The 20327-nt window shown below is 34.4% G+C and overlaps 1 protein-coding gene across 1 annotated transcript in view; it reads right to left on the reverse strand.

The window, feature by feature from the left end:
- Nucleotides 1-372: 372 nt before the first annotated feature.
- LOC148947563 (deoxynucleoside kinase-like) overlaps nucleotides 373-20327 on the reverse strand; it is a 26033-nt gene continuing 6078 nt past the window's right edge. Inside the window, exons 3-6 of the mRNA XM_089095936.1 lie at nucleotides 17445-17579; nucleotides 16149-16266; nucleotides 8579-8729; nucleotides 373-1457 (exon numbers count right to left, since the gene is read on the reverse strand). Of these exons, the coding sequence (XP_088952062.1) occupies nucleotides 1281-1457; nucleotides 8579-8729; nucleotides 16149-16266; nucleotides 17445-17579 (581 nt within the window). The 3' untranslated portion in view covers nucleotides 373-1280. The remainder of the gene's footprint in view (nucleotides 1458-8578; nucleotides 8730-16148; nucleotides 16267-17444; nucleotides 17580-20327) is intronic.

Consider the following 20327-nt stretch of genomic DNA (forward strand, 5'->3'; position numbering starts at 1 on the left):
GTCTCATCGTTTACCTCCCTGTTGCCCTTGATCTCAAATAAAAAATTTCCAAATGTTTACATAGATCGCTAGATGTCTTAAAATTAAGTGAGCTTCATTTGTGCGTAGTCATAAACGTATTTTTAATCGCCTGACCCAAGAGCCAGCTTGTTTATCTCTGGGTGTCCATGCCGTTCATGAACATATAATATGTGACCTTCAGCTGGAACACTGTGTCTCATCGCTTGCCGTTAAAACAAGAAGTTCCAAATTTTTCGGAAGTTTCTAGCTACGAATTGATAGGAAGCCTTTCGTATTTTGTTGACATATATTCGAACCGTAGGACAGCAGAAAAATAATGTGCCGAAACTTTTAAAGGAAACTCAAGTCTCAAAAAAGAATACATTTTCGTTTAAGACATTGGATATGTATTACTATAGTTACAAAAGTAAAAGATATGACTCGAGTCGAAAGCTTAACTTGTCTACTGTCAAAGAAGTCGTGAACACTGGAAGAAGTCAAAGATTAAAGCATAGTTTTCACAAAACCTTGTTAGGAGATTCCAGTTTAAACCACTGACTAACAAATGCTTGTAAAATACATAATTGCAACCTCACACTGCCACTTCAACACTTGAGTTACGGAAGAAACACATGCAATTCAAATTTTATGACAAAACAGTAAATGATTAATTTTACAATTTAACGATTGAGCTAGAGAGTAAATTTACAATATTTTTTTACGATTAAAATTTGTTTAATAGTATTTCTTTTAAATATAGAAATTTTAGATTTAATTAAGAATTTTGTTTAATATATTTGGATCAAGGTCGCATCATAGGAACGGGAGGATTATCTAGTTTGAGCCCTCCCCTAACCTGAAATTCTTTTTCCGGCTAGTAGAAACTTAGCAAACATGTATATAAACAATTTTTGATGCATTTTTTGAAGTTTCTTTTTGTGTAACACACAACTGAATAAAAATCTTGAAATGGACGCCTTTGATTGGAATAAATACCAGACTTGGTCAGATTTGAACTTTTGGGCTGAAAAGTTTTGTTATTTTTTTTTATCAAAGGCGCCGTTTTCTTGTAACCACATGACATATTAAGCTTAAGCTATACCGCTTATCACATGCAAAACCTCAGTATTCTAAGTACTAAAGAGGCAATGCAAAATAACAATTAACGAAATTTAGTACATATCTACTGGGACACCATTGCGCAAGGCTGTTTAAACCCCACAGGCACTTTTGATTTCACTTAATAAATAATTTCGCCAAGGTTTGAAACTAGACGTAATTCAAACTTGTGAAACGATGGTTGCTTTTTCAGCAATTGAGAATATGCAGTCGGGTGTATAGTCCAATGAGTTCGTCTTTTTCAACTGTTTACTGATTCCAGGAATAATCTGATCTTGAAACTTTTTTATGTCCTTTAAAAGGGCTTCGGGATCCTGATTAGCATCTAGCTCAAGCACCTAAAACACAAATCTTATATTTAGAAGAGCAATAAGTATATATATATATATATATATATATATATATATATATATATATATATATATATATATATATATATATATATATATATATATATATATATATATATATATATATATATATATATATATATATATATATATATAAATATATATATATATAAATATATATATATATATATATATATATATATATATATATATATATATATATATATATATATATATATATATATATATATATATATATATATATATATATATATATATATAAATAATCAAAAACTGCACAGTTTTTTCTTCACACTGACATAACAGCATTTCTTGGTTTGAAAAAACGATTTAGATAGGTCACAACTTTGGAAATATTCATTTCCCTCTCCCAGTCGCCTTATATATTTTTCTTAAATCACCTGCTATCTGAACTTAGAGAAGACAAAAACGGGTAAAAACTGCCAAATTAAGTTTGTGAGTTGGACAAAGGACATTGAATATCAAGTCATTCCTATTCTTAAAAATATCGTCCTGGGTTAATTGTGCATTGGCTTTCATCTCCTATTTGTTTAAAATTCGTATACAGCGATTGTTTAATAAATTAACCGCCTGGCAAGACAGTTGGAAATTGCAGGTTTACAAAAGAAATCAACCGAACTTTGAGATCTTAGCAATATTTTTAACTAAAAGAATTGTTATTTTGGCCTGGACTTTTAGGAAAGTAAGTTTATTTTTCCTTTGTATGTTTCAGTGGCACCAATTCACAAAAAAAATACATAATTTCCAGAACTTTCAACTACGTTGAACAAAATGGCTATCTCTAAGCTTTGATTGAATGTGTTTGGGAAAATGGAGGGCGTGAGAAGGGGGTTAGTTACCGTCCAATCACGTTCAACTATTAAAAAGGGCACTAGCCCTCTCAATTTCCAATTTAATGAGCCCCTTTTGAAGTTTTTACGACAATTCTCTCATTAAAGACCTTATATGCCCCCAGGTCATAGCCTACAACGTTTGCCTTGGGGACTCTCGGGGGTTTGTCATCCTTAAATACATAATTTTCAGAACTTTCAACTACGTTGAACAAAATGGTTATCTCTAAACTTTGATTGAATGTGTTTGGGAAAATGGTGGGCGTGAGAGGGGGGTTAATTACTCTCCAATCACTTTCGACTATTAAAAAGGGCAATTTCAATTTCCAATCCAATAAGCCCCTTTTGAAATTTCTACAACAACTTTCTATATAAACCTTATATGCCCACAGGGCACAACTTACAACCCTTGCACTGAAAGCTCTGATGGGGTTTTTATCCTAAAAGACCTAATCTCCAGAACTTTCAACTACGTTGAACAAAATGGATATCTCAAAAATTTGGTTGGATGTGTTTGGGGAAATGGTGGGAGTGAGAGGGGGGTTAGTTGCCCATTTCAATAAAAACCTTATATGCCTCCAGGGCATAACTTATAACCCTTGCCCTGAGGGTTGTGGGGGAGTTTCCTCCTTAAAAACATATTTTCCATCTGGAAATCAACTACACTGAAGAAAATGGCTATCTCAAAATTTTGATTGGATGTGTTTGGGGGAATGATGGGCGTGGGGGGGGGGGGGCTAGTTTCCCCCAATCACTTTCGACTATTAAAAAGGGCACTAGCCACTCCAATTTCATATCGAATAAGGCCTTTTCCTTCAATACAAAGTGCCCGGGTATGGAGAAAAAAAAAACACATTGTGCCCACATCGTTCTTTACTTACATCGTTCTTTATGATGTTGCAACATAATCAAATTAAACCGTCCAATATGAGTGGCTAGCACACTACTCTTGAAATTCTTTGCCAGTTAGGACAGGAATACAACTCTTGGTAAATCTGGTTATTTGGTTTACAACGGGGTTAGTAGCGTGACTCTCTAACCTCAGCCAGAGTCGACCCTGACCTAAATGGGTACCTGGAAAAACTGGGAGGGTGTTCGAAAGCACAAGATGACTGCCCCCCCCCCCCATTACACTTCCTGGCTGAAGGGCCATGAAACAGAGATCAGCATCATCAGTATGGACTGAAAATCCAACGCCATATTCTTTAAATTAATGGTACTGTCAACTAGCAAAAATAGTTAATTTGCTTCACTGGCTTTTCTTTTAGAAATGCCATCAAGACACTAGCCAATTAACACATTCCAGTCAACAGATTCCAATTAAGGCAAAAAAAGACAAAAGTATGCTAACTTTGCTATTACAGACTTTAAATCCATTATCCGTGAGGAAAGGGGTTCGAGTCCTCCTGCCGCTGGTTATTAATTTGCAGGTTCTAACTTTTAAATTAAACTTCCTCCCTTTCCTCTTCCTTTTTTTCTTTAGTTTTTTTACTTATTTTGTGTAGCCCTCATTTAGAAGAAGCAATATTTAATTATTTATCAGTTATATTTACACTTGCATTGGTGTCTTAAAGATTTCAATCAGACTGGGGAATTAGGGACTTGACATTACAAAAAAAACCTTCACCCCAAACCATATTTTGACGCAAATTTTCAACTAAATGCCATTTACCGTGTTTTAAAACATAATTCATTAATATAGTTTCTACGATTGCCGTTTGTCCAAGAAAGAAACGGAAATTCTCTTCCATCAGGATTGGTCAAAATCATTTTTTTTATTCATGTGTTCAAAACCAGAGTTTAGTAATTTAATGGATAATATTAAAGAACTAAAAAAATTCACGAAACAGTCAAATTTTATAAAAAAACAAAAATTATAAAATCGTCATAATTTCGTAATTCCGAGTAGGAGGGGCACCAACTTCTCCAACTTAGCCACTAGTATAGTTAAACTAAGCTCTGACAGAGGACAATAAAGTTTGTTAAGGGAAAGTGACACCGATGTGTAACTTCTTACTAATACGTCTGAATGAAAGCGAGATCTCAGGTCAAAAAAAAAAAAAAAAATGAAATAGTCCTCAATTTTCATTTTTTTTCCCTTTTTTTATAAAGAAAACTAGATTGACATTTTTTTAAAATACACTACTGAGACATATAAGAATTTTTTCAACCCACCAGACTTAATTTATCCCCTTTTTTGTTAATTAAAGATTTTATCTAAACCTACCATACATTTTTTTTTTCACAGTGCCGTTTTTCCTGTCTAAACTATGAAGAAGATTGAACAACGTTCTAAAACAATGTAAAAAAAAAAACAATGTAAAAAAGGCACAAAATACCGTTTACTGTCATATGTGCATACAGATCAGAATTGGGGAGGGTGTATGTGACGATTTTTCCTAATAGGAGGAGGTGGGGCGGGGAGAGAGATAAAAACAAAAAATTTCAAGCCTAGATTTAGTGGGGTGATACATTCATATCAATGCTAGAGTAAACACTACCTCATTCCCGCTATGTGCACGAACGATTTAGCACGATTTAAAATCTAGGTCATAATTTGAAGCTTAAGTATATTGTAAATAATAACTGGATTAATTACTACCATTAAAAGCGCATACAATGATGAGCATTGATAAACATATGTCTGATCCTTAATGAGGAGTAAATCAAATTTCCTTGATAGAGGCCGGGGGCCATTTACGTAAAAAAAAAAAATAATTCCAGAATCATACTTTTTATCACATTCTTGGGGCAGGGTTACCACTCCTAGTGATTTATCTCTCTTTCTAGTGATTTTTTGTTGCCTAGTGATTTTTTTCTAGCTAGTGATTCATAGTGATTTTGTTCTAAAACTATTGATTTTTCACGATATAGCGCGTACATTGATGATTTAATCGAATAAATCATACACGAAGCTAACTAAAAAAAAAAAAAAAAAATAGTGATTCACTACAGTTCCTAATATGTTCCAGATTAGCATTTATGCAAATATACCGCCTTTGAAACTTCCGATTTCCCATCATGTATTCATATCAGATATGACCTCAGAGCGTCATCATCAAGATAATAGGCAAACCTAGTGAATCGTAGAATTTCAAAAATGTTTTATTTTTCCTATTTTGCCACACTTACTCAGGTCGAATTTTTGCTTCATATTTATATATTTTTTTTCTGTACTGTATCAGTTCTAACTTAGATTTTCTTCTGTTAAAACCTTTGAAAGCGGAGTGAATGGTGGATATGAATACACCCTCTACATCTTCAAATAGAACAGAAATGGAGTAACTGAAAAATAAGATGGTACGTAGCCTATACATCAAATATAATTTTCTAAATAAAAAAAGAAATCATTGAAAAAGAAAATAGGACTTAGTGCTTTTTGCAATAGGATTTGTAATATAAACAGATAGATCAAATCGATTGTAGTTTGATGATTGAAGTCAGTTGGGAGTAAGGGGGGGGGGGGTATCTACTCTGGGAATGGTCTAATGATTTTAATTTGTACTTCTAATATCTAATTAAAACTTCAATAATTCTCAAAATTCTCTTATTTGTAATTGAAACACCTAATAAACGTAGATAAAGTCCTATTCTTTAAGTTTTGGATTTATGTGCTAATACATCAAACAGTTTGCGGTAACGAATTGTAAGAACAGAGCTGCAAGGCTCAATAGTAACCGAAATTCTAGAAGCGGAATTTTGACATCATTGTCTTATTAAGTTAATTCCAAATATATAAGATTCATTAAGCTTAGTTTTACCCATAAAAGGCTAAGAAACTGCGAAAATTTGCCGGATTTTTGAAAGAAGGGGCAAGCATCCAATAAAAGTGAAATAATTTTAATTAAAATCAAACCATTAGATTCGGCGTGTCAGATAACCCTGATGTAGAGGTTTCAAGCCCCGATCTGAAAGTGTTGAATTTTGTATCATTTGCCAGAAGAAAAATCACGGATGTGTGTAATTTCCTATTTTTCCCAGTGTGATTGTATCGAACCAATGGTTTTAGAACATCGGGAGAGACCTCATTTGAACGTAAATTAAAATTTCTGGTGTCCCTTTTATTTGACCAAATAGATCGGACGGCTATTAATCCCCCTCATACGTCCTTTTTTCCCCAAAATTTGTTCGATCAAAAGTTTGAGATAGTCATTTGGTTTTGAATAGTTGAAAGGTTCCAAAACTATACTTTCAGAATTAATATGACCCACGCAGGCCCTGTGAATAGGTCTTGGAGTAAAAATATGCTAAGGATAAGAAGGATAATGTACGATCTACGAAAACCAGTTTCATAGCCAAAGACAAATAACTGGTGACAGAATGTATTGGACTTGTATAACTTGGGCTATATATTTGCACATTAAGGGGGTGAGGTAAGATTAGGTTAGGTTACTTTACCCCCACATCCCCCTAATGTGCTAATATATAGCCCAAATTATAGTGTTATATAAACTAAAATATTTTATTTTCATCATATTTTGGCATATTTCATCAGCATTAACATAACTGTTCTTCTTGTGTGCGTTCTGTATAATTAAATAGTGCCTCTTTATTTTTAACAAGCAATAATTATCGAAATTTGTCAAGAGTGGGACATATTTTTTCCATGGAATTATAAAAAGGTCATTTTCAAAATTGTCACTGATGTCCCAGCAATTATACTAGCTCGACTAGAGTACAAAGAAATACAGTTTCTATATTTTTTGGGAAAAAAACTGGAGTTTTGGATCGACAAGGGAAAAAAATTAAAAAGAAAAAGCAAATATTTCGATTAGATCCCCAATAGCTCATTTTCAGTGATCGGAGTATAAGCCAAGGGTACTAATTCGGGAACAGGGAGGAAGCAAGGATTTTGTTTCATTCTCCGCTTAACGATGCAAAAAGGCATTTCTCAAAATTTCAAGGGTATTTTTTGCACGAGAAAAAAACAAAACATCAAACTAAAGGTATTTTTCTGCATCTAGTGGGTAATTTTACCCACTTCTTGTAGGGATACCTGTATAGAACATGGTGAAGAAACAAAACAATTATTAATTACAATGATAAAAAGTATTATAATTCTAGTGATTTGTGGTCAATAATCTAGTGATTTATGGGCTGATTCAGTGATTTTTTTTCAAGAATCTGGTAATTTTTTCTCATCGGGTGGCAACCCTGACTTGCGGTCTTTACAGGAACACAAACAACTGCACTTATGGCAAGGAATTTATAGACAAAGTAAAGCTAAGATGAAAGTGAGAGTGCTAAAAGCGGTTTCCCATAGCCTCCCTCACTTATGTGGCAGATAATTTTGATAAAACGGACCCAGACCCTTATGCACCAATCGTCTGCAGCTTCACAGACTAATTTCCCAAAATATATTCTAATATCTCTTGCATTATCAAATTCTGATCTCTCGAATTTCATATCCAACTGTTCTCAGAAAATTCTTCTCAAATGTAACGACGCTTAGCTTTGATAAAAACAAAACAGTTTTTTTTACTGAAGAAATATTTAGTTCCAAAGGAAAGCACAGAAAAAAATATACATCAGCCCAATAAAAGAATATTCTAGAACTGTTCCATGAATTTCCAGGATTATGGAAATGATAACTGTTTCATATATAACTGTTTCAAATGATAACTGTTTCATGATAACTGAAAATGATAACTGTTTCATGAATGACTGTTTCAAAATGATAACTGTTTCATATGTTCCATGATTAAAGAGAACGAATTGCACACCAGTTACATACTTGTAGGTAAAAATGAATATTTTTGAAAAAAAAAGAAATGAAAGTGATAGACCTAAAAAAATGCCCCCCTCCCCTTATGCTGTAAATGTTTTTTTTTATAAACGAAAACCAGACCCACATCTACCAAATGCTCTTTCTCATCTTCCCGGTACACTTTCATTTTTATTCTCTGAAACCTCGTCTGCAACTTCGCTGACTAATTTCCTAAAATATATTCAAACATCTATAATATCATATTCTAAATTCTCTAGTTTAGAATCAAACTGTTCTTAAAACATTCTTTTCAAATGCAACGACGCAAAGCTTTGACCGAGATAAAAGATAAATTGAGTACCAAAAGAAAGAACAGAGAAGGCACCCAAGAAAAACATATTCTAGAACTTTAAAATTTCTTCGAAAGTTCAATAACTACAGTGAAGGAATTGTACATTAGTTACATGATCGCCGGTAAAAAAAAAATGAATATTTGGGAAAACCAAGAAATAAAAATGACTTATACATACTTTGGCAGGAACAGGGCACTTCTTTTTTATCAGCCATTCTTCATGTAGATTGTGAACACCCTGTAAATACTCTAGAGGAATCTTGTTTTCTTCATTGCGAGATCTTTTTGGATTCTTGCACTTGCGATTACCGGACTTGTACGTAAATATACTGAAATAAAAATTAAGTATAAGACCCTGATTCCCCAACAAAGATTTACCATGATTTCCTAAAACCTTTCTAGGGAAGGGCGATGTAGGGCTTTCAGATCGTTCACAGTAAAGGACTTGTCCCCCTTCCTAAGTAGCTATACTATATTTCACACCACACCTGGAGAGAGGGACCTAAGTTGCCCCCACCTCGAGACTTAAATGGTAGCCTAAATACATGTTTTTACTACCCCCGTCCCCCGCTTAAGGATCCCAAGTTACACTGTTTTACACTGTTTCGGAGCTATCATGTACTGTGAAAATTCGTTTTTCTTTGATAAGTAAAATCGTTTTACTTACAGGAAAAAAACACACAAAAAAGCTTTATTTAAGCGACATCTTGTTCTCAAACAATTTACTTCACTGTCATCTACAAAAAATTCCATGTGTCAAGTTGTTCAGCTGTCGACAAGAGAGATATGTATGCTTTCCAAAAACGTAAAAAACAGCTGTTTTTGCATACAATCTAAAATAAGCCAAAATCTTAAAGGAGGATTAAAGCCGCACAGGAGAGACACTATATGATGGAAGGTAAGATATATTTTAATATTTAAGCAATGGCTACAACAGCCAGTAAATTTTTTTAAAGCAGTATTTTCCATGCAATCCATTAAGCCTAATTTTTTTTTTTTTTTTTGAGGTGAAATTTGCCAAGTGAAAAAGCTTTCGTCAACCAGATTAGACTTTTCCTAAAGTAAGCCACTACAAATGATGCCAAATGTCGCCATTTAAGGCCACAAATTGTGGCAAAATGTTCCTGATGTGTCTTTTAAGCCTTATAAAACACCAACTGAGACTGGAGTTTTTGGAAAAATTCCAAAAGCAAGGGCGGCTTCGCCTGAAAACTCATAACAGACACACCTTTAACTTATGATATGCAGTTAGTCTTAATAGTTAGATTATTAACTTGATAAATGTCTTGATAATGAACTTACTATTTGGGATAATTAAATCACAATAATTTAACTAATTAAATGTTAATTTTATTAAGTATTATCATTTATTAATTGATTTATTGTTTATCATTTTTTATTATTTATTTTATTATTGTTACATTATGCATTATTTATTCATTAGCTTATTAATTAAATACATTTTTTAAATTAATGTAACTATAAATTTAACTAATTAAATTTATCTAGCTACCTTTATTAAAATTATTTATTTAATATGAATTTTATTTAATTCAATTGATTCATTATCATTATTTGTTAATCTTATTTGTTAAAATTATTTGTTAATTTTTTATTTCTTTATTTTTTATCATATTATTTGATTAATTATTAAATTCATTAAGTTTATTTTCATTTAATTACAAATTTAATTAGAAAAATGAGACTAAATAATTAACTTGGAAACTTGATAATTAACAGTTGAATGAGTAGTTAGCTTATATAAAAAAAACGAAGGTTTTCCCGAGACAGCATTCAAACGAAGGAAGACACAACTTTACTTCACAAGAGAAGAAATATCTTATGGCTTTATTGTCATCATAAACAAAGATGACGGTAGTCAGAGCCGTTCCTAGGGTTGGTAGTGCCCGACGAAAAATTACTAACAGCACACCCTCCCAAATCAAATATAAACAAGAAAAAGCCAAATCACAGTGAAAAATTGGATCAAAGTGGACAAATCCCCAGCCGTGGCGCCCGGGGCAACTCCCCGGTTACCTCCTCCCCCAAGAACAACTCTGACGGTAATCCTCAATGTCATGAACTTTCATGTCACGGACCTTGAAGATCAAGGTCGCATACCCCATGCTATCTTCTCTGTCTAAATGTAACCTTATTGATTTCTATCGGATGGGATAGCACATTATTTGAAAGTTGCTGAATCTTTGGCTATACTTCCAGTCGCTGTTAGAAAAAGCACTCCGATAAAAGGCTGATTTAAACTTAATGAACTAAAAGATACGAAGTCCCGATACCCTTTATGTATCATCAATGGTTGGAGCGTGATAAGCCTCGTTCAAGGGTAGTATTTAGACTTATAAAATTGTGTTCTTTCCAAGGGGTTGTTGGATAATGGAAAAAAACAATAAGTTTATGAAACATCTTGTTCTGTCCGGAATCAATCTCAACTTCAGTGGAAACGAGTTTCTAAACTATTTCTTCGTGTTGCCTTGAACCTAAGCAGGTAAGAATTTCTGTGGTAGGCTCATTTTTCTTCGATTTTGTTTAGCTGATTTGAAAACCTTGTCAGATACACCTCTTGAGTCTTCTTTTCTTGACAATTGTTTATAGTTATCTATCAGACGTTCACCATGATAAGAACCAAACAAATAATTCACCTTCTTCTGACAAAATTACTGGCCCACAACCCTCCATTGCAATCCCTGGATGAAAGACCATGGAACTGAGATGAGCATTATCGGTTTAAAGTATAGAGCCTAATCTCGCATCCTTTACCTTTTCTACCACCTTCTTCTGTAGCTGCGCAAAGCTGATTCCGGCTAAAGACCCATTCACAATGAAATTTTACTAATTTTGAGATTTAGCAAGCGCTACTTCATGTCAATCGGTATTTTTCATATAATTTCCTGATTGGCTGAAAAGTTCTATTACAATTCTGATTGGCTCAAATGAACGCTAGTTAAATATTGGTATTAGTAAATTCTCATTGTCAATGGGCCTTAACAGGAAAAGCTCCGGGCCAGGGCAGAGTAAAGACTGAACATCTGAAAGACAAAACGACTGCTCTATCACATTTCCTTTCTTTTCGTTCCAAACGGATGTGTCTCAACAGTATATGCCCAAAGCCCTTTGCTTTAGGTATTATGACTTGCGCAAGAGCAAATAATAAATACCACCTGATTTGTGATTCTTATAGGCCAATCACTTTTGACTTAATAATCATCAAATACTTCGAAAACGTACTCTTCCCGCTTTCAGCAGTCGATGGAATTTCGGCGACAATCATTCAGTTTTGAAGAGAATTGAAGTTCAAAAGCACAAGCTGCTTTTCCTGATGGTGTTGAGCGGCACAATTTGCTAAAAACATTCTTTACATGTGTGCGTCTCATATTTTCAGGGCTTTTCCTTCATTTGCACGTTGTGCTTGCACTTCTTCCTATTGAAATAAACCCTTTCATCTTCTCTTACTTATGGCCTTGGTAATATAATTGTACTTTCTGGCTACGTGGTTGGTGCGCTGGATTGGGAATCCTTAGCCCGAAGGGCGCGGGTTCGATTCCTGGCGTGGCCGATTATTCGGTTTAGGACGTTGATCAGTGGCGTGACTCTGTGACTCTGTAAGCTTAGCCAGATTTGACCCAGCTCTAAATAGGTACGTTGATAAATCTGGGGAAGGTAAGCAGGAAAGGTGATAGGATGGCTGGCTCCCAAACCTCCATTGCACTTCCTGGCTGAAGGGCTACGAAACCGAGATCAGCACCACCGGTTTTGACCTTGAAGGTCTACTGCAGTTGCTTACTTACTTTAATTCTACGGCTAAGGTACGTTTTTTTACACATCTTACCATACGTACTCAATTAAAGAGAAGGGATGAACAATGATCGGGATATTAGTCCATCTTTATTCAGGAATGCTATTTGAATAGCCATTAGAAGTAAACCCTTCATCCTCGTTGATTGATGCATTGATATAAGCCATCTTTCTTATGCTGATGATACACTCTAGTTGGCTGAAGATCTTGAATCATTTCAAATGGCCGGTAAAGTCGTTATATCTAGTTTCTCCCCCTTCCTTCAAGGTTTCTAAACCAATTTTGTGGTAATTAATCAAAATTCTGGAGCAAGAGTCTCTTCTAATTGGAAGTACTGACGCGTTGAATTATCTGGGCCTACCCTTTGGTGTGTCTATGAAAGACACGTGACACGTTTATTATTAATTGGGCCCAAAAAAACACAACGGTTGAATTTCAATACAATACTAAGAAAACAAAAATAAATATTACCACTTACATTCAAAGCAAGTCCCGATGCAAATTAAGGTGTTTGGGACGGCCCAAAAACACATATAAACGATTAATGTACTTCCCCAGAGAAAAACAAACAAGTTATGGCAAGACCTCCCAATCAAAAACTAAAAACTTTTATAATGGACGAGACAGGATGATCCTTAAGGTACCGTGTCACCTCAAAACTGCTACAGACAGTCACAATTTCCAAAGACCGTTTACTAAGGCTTTAATCCAAGAGTACCGCCATGAAATTTGTAAGGGCGGGGGGGGGGGGCAAATACTAACACGAGTTCTATTTTAGCTAGGCCTTAACGTAAATACTCCTCATTTGCTTCTTTTGATGCATTAAAGAAAAATTCTTATTTTCAAAGGGGGGGGGGGGCTTGCCCCTACCTTTCTATTGATGATTATATTTCTAGCAGAACCTAAACTATGTGTCCAACATAGTTTGACGATATTTCTAGAAAATCTAGCTTGTTTTGAATTATATTGTATTTTTTTCATAGGCTACCTTGAGTTGCTGTTAGTCTATATTATAGTGGGCGACCACCCTTTCCATTGCCCGTCATTCTGGTTTTATTTGCTCTCGTACTTCCAGTCAAAAATTCTTTTACTTATAAATCTCTCACGCCAAAAAAGTAATCAGAAAAGATTCATGTATGTCCTACTGACTGTCTCCTTCCAAAGATTAAAGATCTGTCAAAGCTGTGAATTTGACCTCATCTTAATTATTCCTGAATGACTCAGATTGGAAAATAGTTGAAGATGTGGAAAATAGTTGATCAGTTTGAATAATTTAAATCAGATACCTACATCAATTCGGCTCTACATTTCTCTGCAAATCGGTCAAATATGATTTCATCAATGAAATATTTAAACTTAACCCCCTTTTGGCACTGTAAAATTGCATAATTCGCTTATAATTCGTAGACGATTCTTTAGATACTGGAAGTTTTCTCTTGGTCTTCCCCTATGAATAATGAATACTTACATCGCTAACAGATACAGAAAACGCAATATAACACGGAAAATGAATGAACTATAGACAATTTTGCCAATGTGCAGAGAACATATCGTTCATTTTCCTCTGAAATACGTTTGTATTTAAATAGTGTTGTTTTGTTCAGAGGTGTTTTTATTTCTTTATCTCCATATTCCATTTTATTTGCACAGTTGAAGTCTTTTTTCGTTTAACTAAAGTTTCTGTAGTATTTATGTATTTGACAACATTATTTATTTATTTGTAATGTCGTATTTTTGTTTATGTGTGTATTTTCTTTTTCTTTATTTACTCCTCTATCAGCATTTCCAATGCTTCATAAAGAAGGTAGAAATGGATTATTATCATCATTAATAAAAAAGACTAGTTTATTAAAAAGCTCTTAAATATCAATAAAAATAAAATGATAATAGAAAAAATAATAAAAAAAATTAATATAAATAAAAAAGCTATTCTAGGGTTTACACAATATTCTTATGCATTTTTCAATTTCTGTAAATCTCCGCCTTTCGGAAGTGCAGAAACGACGATTATATAGTGTTGGGCTATATTGGACATCGATACATCGACCGAAATATCGATACTGAAATGTATATATCGATATCGGAACAAATTATAAATTTTCCCCTAATCTACCAGTGAACGTACAGTAGTGAAGATTCAATATAGAAAGTTTTCGCAGATGGCCGAGAATAACGTATTAGATCCAAGGAATCATCCCTTAAGATGTGCCACATTTCATAGTGAATAAGCAGAAAATACGTACAAGGACAAACATTCTACATACATCTTGCGGTTACTCTGTTTTGTTAATACCATTTTTTTTATCTTATCCTACACACAAGATAATAGGTAATAAAATAGTGCACCGAAAAAAAATATTATCTGCCATGTAGCATCTTTCTAAATTGACATGATAGCAAAGTAAGTATTATAGCAGACAAATTGAGTAAGTTACGTCGAAACACCAGTAAATGACTGTGATGTACTAATTTTTATTTCAACTTAATCAAATAAGACGTTTTCCAGATATTTGTAATTAATTTAGGAATTCATGTACATCTTAGATGTCACTGCTGCGACTGACCAGCTCAAACAACTTGACACCGATTTCCGACATCGTCATACTTTCTGATAAATAAATTCAGTCTTTAGGCTTTAAGTTTTTTTCAGACTTATCATATCAATTTTGAGACTTTTTTGCACATTTTTCATAGTAGTCTTTGAAGTTTGCGAAATATCTTGAGATGATAACATTGACGAAACTGCTCTGAAAACTACCATGTGTTGACTAGTACTTTTTTACATTGTCCTAGACATTTGATCTCAGGATAAATATTTTTCTAAAATCTTTCAAATCATCTCTCACATTATCAAATTCCACACTCTCCTATTAAATATCCAACTGTCCTTAGTAAATTCCAATCAAATTCCCATGCTAAGGCCTACCAACGCTATAACTAATTGTTAAGTAGTTGCTTACTGACTTAACTAACTACTTTTCCCTTGTTTCTAAATACACCAATGCAAGAGATAACAATTATGCCCTCTAGCTGCACGCTCCAAATCATAACAAATTGTATCAATAGCCTCCATTTTACTATCTCCTAAATATTTCCAAGCCTTCTTCAATCCCATTACTTTTCACTTCTTCTTGTAAGATCTAACACTAAGAAAACTTTTCTGAAAAAAAATCTTTTCTTTTCTATAAAATTTTAAACTTTTCCGCTAAAATTCTTAGCTTTTTTCCAAATTTCAGTCTGAAAACATCGTCACCAATTTCACCGACTATCTTCCAAACATCATTTTAAATCATTTTTACATTATCTAATCCTGAACTATCGCATTTCATATCCAACTGGCGTTTGGAACAGTCCTGTCAAGTTTGCACCCTGAAATTTAAGGACACCACAACTCCCAGGCAAACAGTTACCATTCCCAATCTTCAACTTCAATTTCCCAGGGGATACTACAGAAGGGCAATCATTACTTTCAATATTAATAACAGTACTCATATATACCCTAGTGTCCTGCATCAACCCTGCCAGCCTTTTAGTTACAATAAAATAAAACTACTGCTAATACCTCACTGCAGCATCAAACCAAATGTGGCCAACACAGCTGCGGACGCTGCTTCTTGAAACCAGACTATTTAGAGCTTGCTCTCCGCCCCCTCCCATGAAGTTGCTATTTTCTTCTAATCCTTTCTTATGACCTTTTCCCGTCCCTTTCGGAGACAACCCGATTTTCTTTTGGCTCCTGATGGATGACCAAAAAGCAAAATCCTTGGCAAAATGCCGTCCTTCATCTGCAAAAGGTGTCCTACCCATCTCAGCCTTCCTTTCACTATAGCCCTAGAAAGTGGGATCGAGCCCCGTTTTTGTACAGCTTGTTGTTTTTCATTACCTTAGAGACCCTACCGTGCCTCCAGAGGGGCTTAGGGCATCGAAGAAGTGTCACCAGTCATCTCTCATCGCTGCGGCCGTCCGGACATCTTCCCATTCGGGTTGGATTGAGGCATTGAGATTTGTGAGGTCAGCGATTTGTGAGGTTAGTAGAAAATAGTACAAGAGGGAGCCTGAATGCCCACCAATCATTTTTGGCCTTTAAAACGTGCACTACAACTTTGAATTTCCCATCGAAGGAGCTCTTTCGGTTGCTGCGTCGTAGGGTGTTTTTGGGTACCTAAAACTATCCTTAGACAGTTCCTCTGGAAAATATTTAACAAATCTTCCTCTGCTTTTTGGAGTCATGTATCTCCCAATATTCTAATCTGGGTTGGCAAACTTATCTTGCATTCTTCCAAACCTTTTTGAAGTGAGTACAAACACCCAGGATCTTGGCTATTTTAAATCAATAAGGTTAGTTGTCTTACCGTCATGCCAGCAATATATTAACTTATGGGCAATTTTACAACCAAATACTGCATTCATAGTTGTACATAGTTCCGAGTATTGGGAAGACTGCAAATAGAACTCACAGGAGTCACCTCTGTCTCCACCGGCCCATTCTACAGGGACCAATACTCTTATAACAGATATCTTACCCTTTCTTCAGTCACAAAATATGTAACTAAATTTCAATTTTTAATTCTTTCTCGACCTGAGCAAGACTAATATACTTCATAGTTCATCACAAATCATATTCCTTGTCAAAATACACCACCCCTAATACCTAAATAAATAAATACTACAACACCCAATTAATTTCATGATTTTTAACTCTAAAAGATACATTTCTAAAAAAAATGAGAAAAAAAAGCAATTACAACTCAAAATGTCTGTATTCGTTTTTAAAAATGATAATATTTAGGAAGCCCCAACAAAAAGTAAGAAACAGATGAAGACAATTTCCCCTTCTCAAGTCTGAAAAAGCACTTAACCCAGTCTACAAGTGAGCAGTAAGAAATTCCAAGGACCTTGGGTTGAGTTCCTTCCACAAGCCAGGGTCCATCGTCTCTGGATGGTTTTCAGCAAATGGCGATGGACATCTATCTACACGAAATGACTTCCTATATTTTGGGGAGGGGAAGCTTACTGCCCTCAACTCATTATATATTGAAGCCAAGAAATATTATGACACAGAGGAGAGGCAAAACCATATTCAAATAAAATTTCGCAAGGGAGGTTGAACATGAAAAAAGAACCTATTGATTACTCAAAATCCATCGAAACGACGGTTCCACAAACTGAAAATTATGACTAGTATGTAATAAAAAAAATAGAGTAGCATTAATTCAAATCGACGATTACTTACTAATGAGATCAACAGTGAGATCAAGTTTGTCAAAGATCCAATCATACCACTCGGATATAACAGCATGCTCGGCACCATCCATATAACCCTTCTGTCGAAGATTTTCAACAAAACAATATCTAGTAATAAAAAAAGCTATCAAAAATAGAATAAATCATTAACATTCTAATAAAGGCCATAACCTGCGCAGGGAGGGGGAGATGTCACGGATTTTCCATAGTTCCACCCTTCTTTAGAAAAAAAATTTGTGAAAATAGACAGAAATGTGCAGACGCATAGGTAGTAAAGATGCGTTATTGTAAATATTAGACCCAGGATTACAACCTGGAGTTCCAGACAAAAAAAAAAAAAAAAAACGACCCCACGCATTCACTGTATTATAACTGTATTATAAGTTCCCACGCAAATTGCCCCTAGCCTTTGCAAAAGAGAAGACTCACTGGCCTTCTATCCTCCCCCAAAACATATATTACAATATATTACATATATTGCTTTTCGATAGCTCCAAGCCAATTAGTTATCATATAATTTTTAGATTGCATTTTGGCCCTATCCTGGCCAAACTTTCTGTTTGATGGCACAAAATGTCGCTTTCTTGCGGCGTGATCAGGGTTGCCAATTTACGAAAAGGTAGGAGGGGTAGCAAGCATTTTTTCCAATTCTTAACAATGAAGATACTAAAAGACGCATTTTTAAAAATCTAGGGTTAGAGACAATTTTTTCGCTTATTCAATGAAAAAAAAGAAGACATTTTTAATATCTACGGGGGGAATAAAAGGGCAAGGGTCTCCCTGCCCCCAATTAGCAAGTCCGGGCATGATCTCTTTTGTCCTATTTTTACAATACCACTTAATTTACATGGGCTGTGTATATGTTATTGATTTAGGGATAAATGTGGTCGCGTATTGAATTATTGCCACTGAAACTGAGAAGATTATTATATGGCTGTTTGATGTTACCAAGCTGAATAGCTGTCTCAGAATTTTTGTTGCGTTGTATTTGACTCAAATTTTCTGTTTCGTGACACAAAATGGCAGAAATTAGCACTTTCCTGCAGAAATATCTGGAACTTCTATAATATATAGAAGTATATATACATATATATATATGTATATATATATATATATATATATATATATATATATATATATATATATATATATATATATATATATATATATATATATATTTTTGTATATATATATATATATATTTATATATATATATATATATATATATATGTATATTATATATATATATATATATATATATATATATATATATATATATATATATATATATGGATTCTAGTTGTTGCTTGTCTTCTAAACGCAGACAATGTAAGCCTCTTCTTGATGTCATGGCGCCACCATAGGTTCGATACAACCACCCTGGGAAAAATACGAAATCTTCCTTAAAGTTGTGACCTATTTAGATCATTTTTGTGGCCAGAAATGTCAATTTCCCAATTTTAAGATAAAAAAAAAAAACTATGTAGCCGATTTTGAGGCCGGGGCCCGGCACATCTACGGGGCAGGCTTGTTAATATTGATTCTTATTGTCGCTTTTATTCTAACCGCAGAAAATGTGAGCCTCTTCTTGATGTCATGGAGTAACCATGGGTTTGATACAACCACCCGTGGAAAAATACAAATTCTTTCTTAAATTGTGACCTTTTTAGATCGTTATTGTGGCTAGAAATGTCAATATGCCAGTTTTAAGAAAAAAAAACTAACAACTATGTAGCCAATTTCGAGGCGAGGCCCCGGCATTCGGCAAGTGGCAGGCTTTTATATATTGATTTTCGTTGTAAGTCCCAACCTCCAAATGAAACACCTGTGTTTGCTACTCTTTCCTCGGGAAAATGAAGGGTTCCAACGTTGAAGGGTCCCAGTGACTTGTAATAAACGTTGCGTAGTTTATGGCATCTTTGTAGGTTTGCACTGGGTTTTGCGCCACACTTTGTTGGCGTCAAAGTTTGTGATGGGGGTGTTCATCTAACGTTAAATTCCTTTCTTTTTCACTTTCATTTTTGACTCGTTCTGATTTTCTCTGTCGCTTGTCTACTAACAGCACAATTCTTTGTTCTTCGCTTTGTGATTCAGGGTTGCCACCGTCAGTGGGATTTTACTAGATCTAGTAAAAAAAAAAATCTAGTAAATTTCCCGAAATCTAGTAAAAAGTCATGATTTGTAGTAAACAAAACTTTTGTTATTTTCCATGAATTCAGGGAAAAAAATTAGGGCCCATTCATTACAAAATCTGATTTCGATTACGTTAGATATTATGGCTATAATATCTAACCCATATAGATATTATGGCTGTTAAATATCTCACATTTTTGAGATATCGCGTCAACCATATTACTTAAGAATCTTTTTTTTTCTCGTAGGTTCTAATTCACAATTCCTTCTGAAGGCCAACTTTTTGAAATCAAGATTTGTATGCTTCATTAATTTGCTTTCTGAAAAAATTCCCACACTCTCATAACAACAACTGGGTGTATCAGCTGACCTTGTTCCATTTCAAATACGCTGCTGGAAACGAACTTTTTCCTTACTTGCCCAAGTTCTTTCTGACTCTCTGCAGCTTGCCCCATTCAAGTGCTGGAGCAGAGAGACAATTCTTTATTTTGTTGGTCATCAAAACTAAAAACCGGAATAGGCTAAATGTCTCGAGTGTTTTGTCCCTGATGAAAATGAAGCAGCTTGTTCTTAGGTCGTCAAGTTGAGTACGTGACTGGGTGATCCCCAGTTATTTGACTCGGGCTATCAAGAAATGGAAACAAGTAGATCCCTTCTGTCAGAATTCGACACTAGTGGATACTTTAAATTAGGATGAGGCCGATCAAAGCCTTTCAAAGTGCGACTTTTTTTTAATTGT

The sequence above is a fragment of the Artemia sp. Qi Xiang Cuo genome, chromosome 10 (assembly GCF_049724085.1).
Source record: "Artemia sp. Qi Xiang Cuo chromosome 10, ASM4972408v1, whole genome shotgun sequence".
Lineage (NCBI taxonomy): Eukaryota > Metazoa > Arthropoda > Branchiopoda > Anostraca > Artemiidae > Artemia > Artemia sp. Qi Xiang Cuo.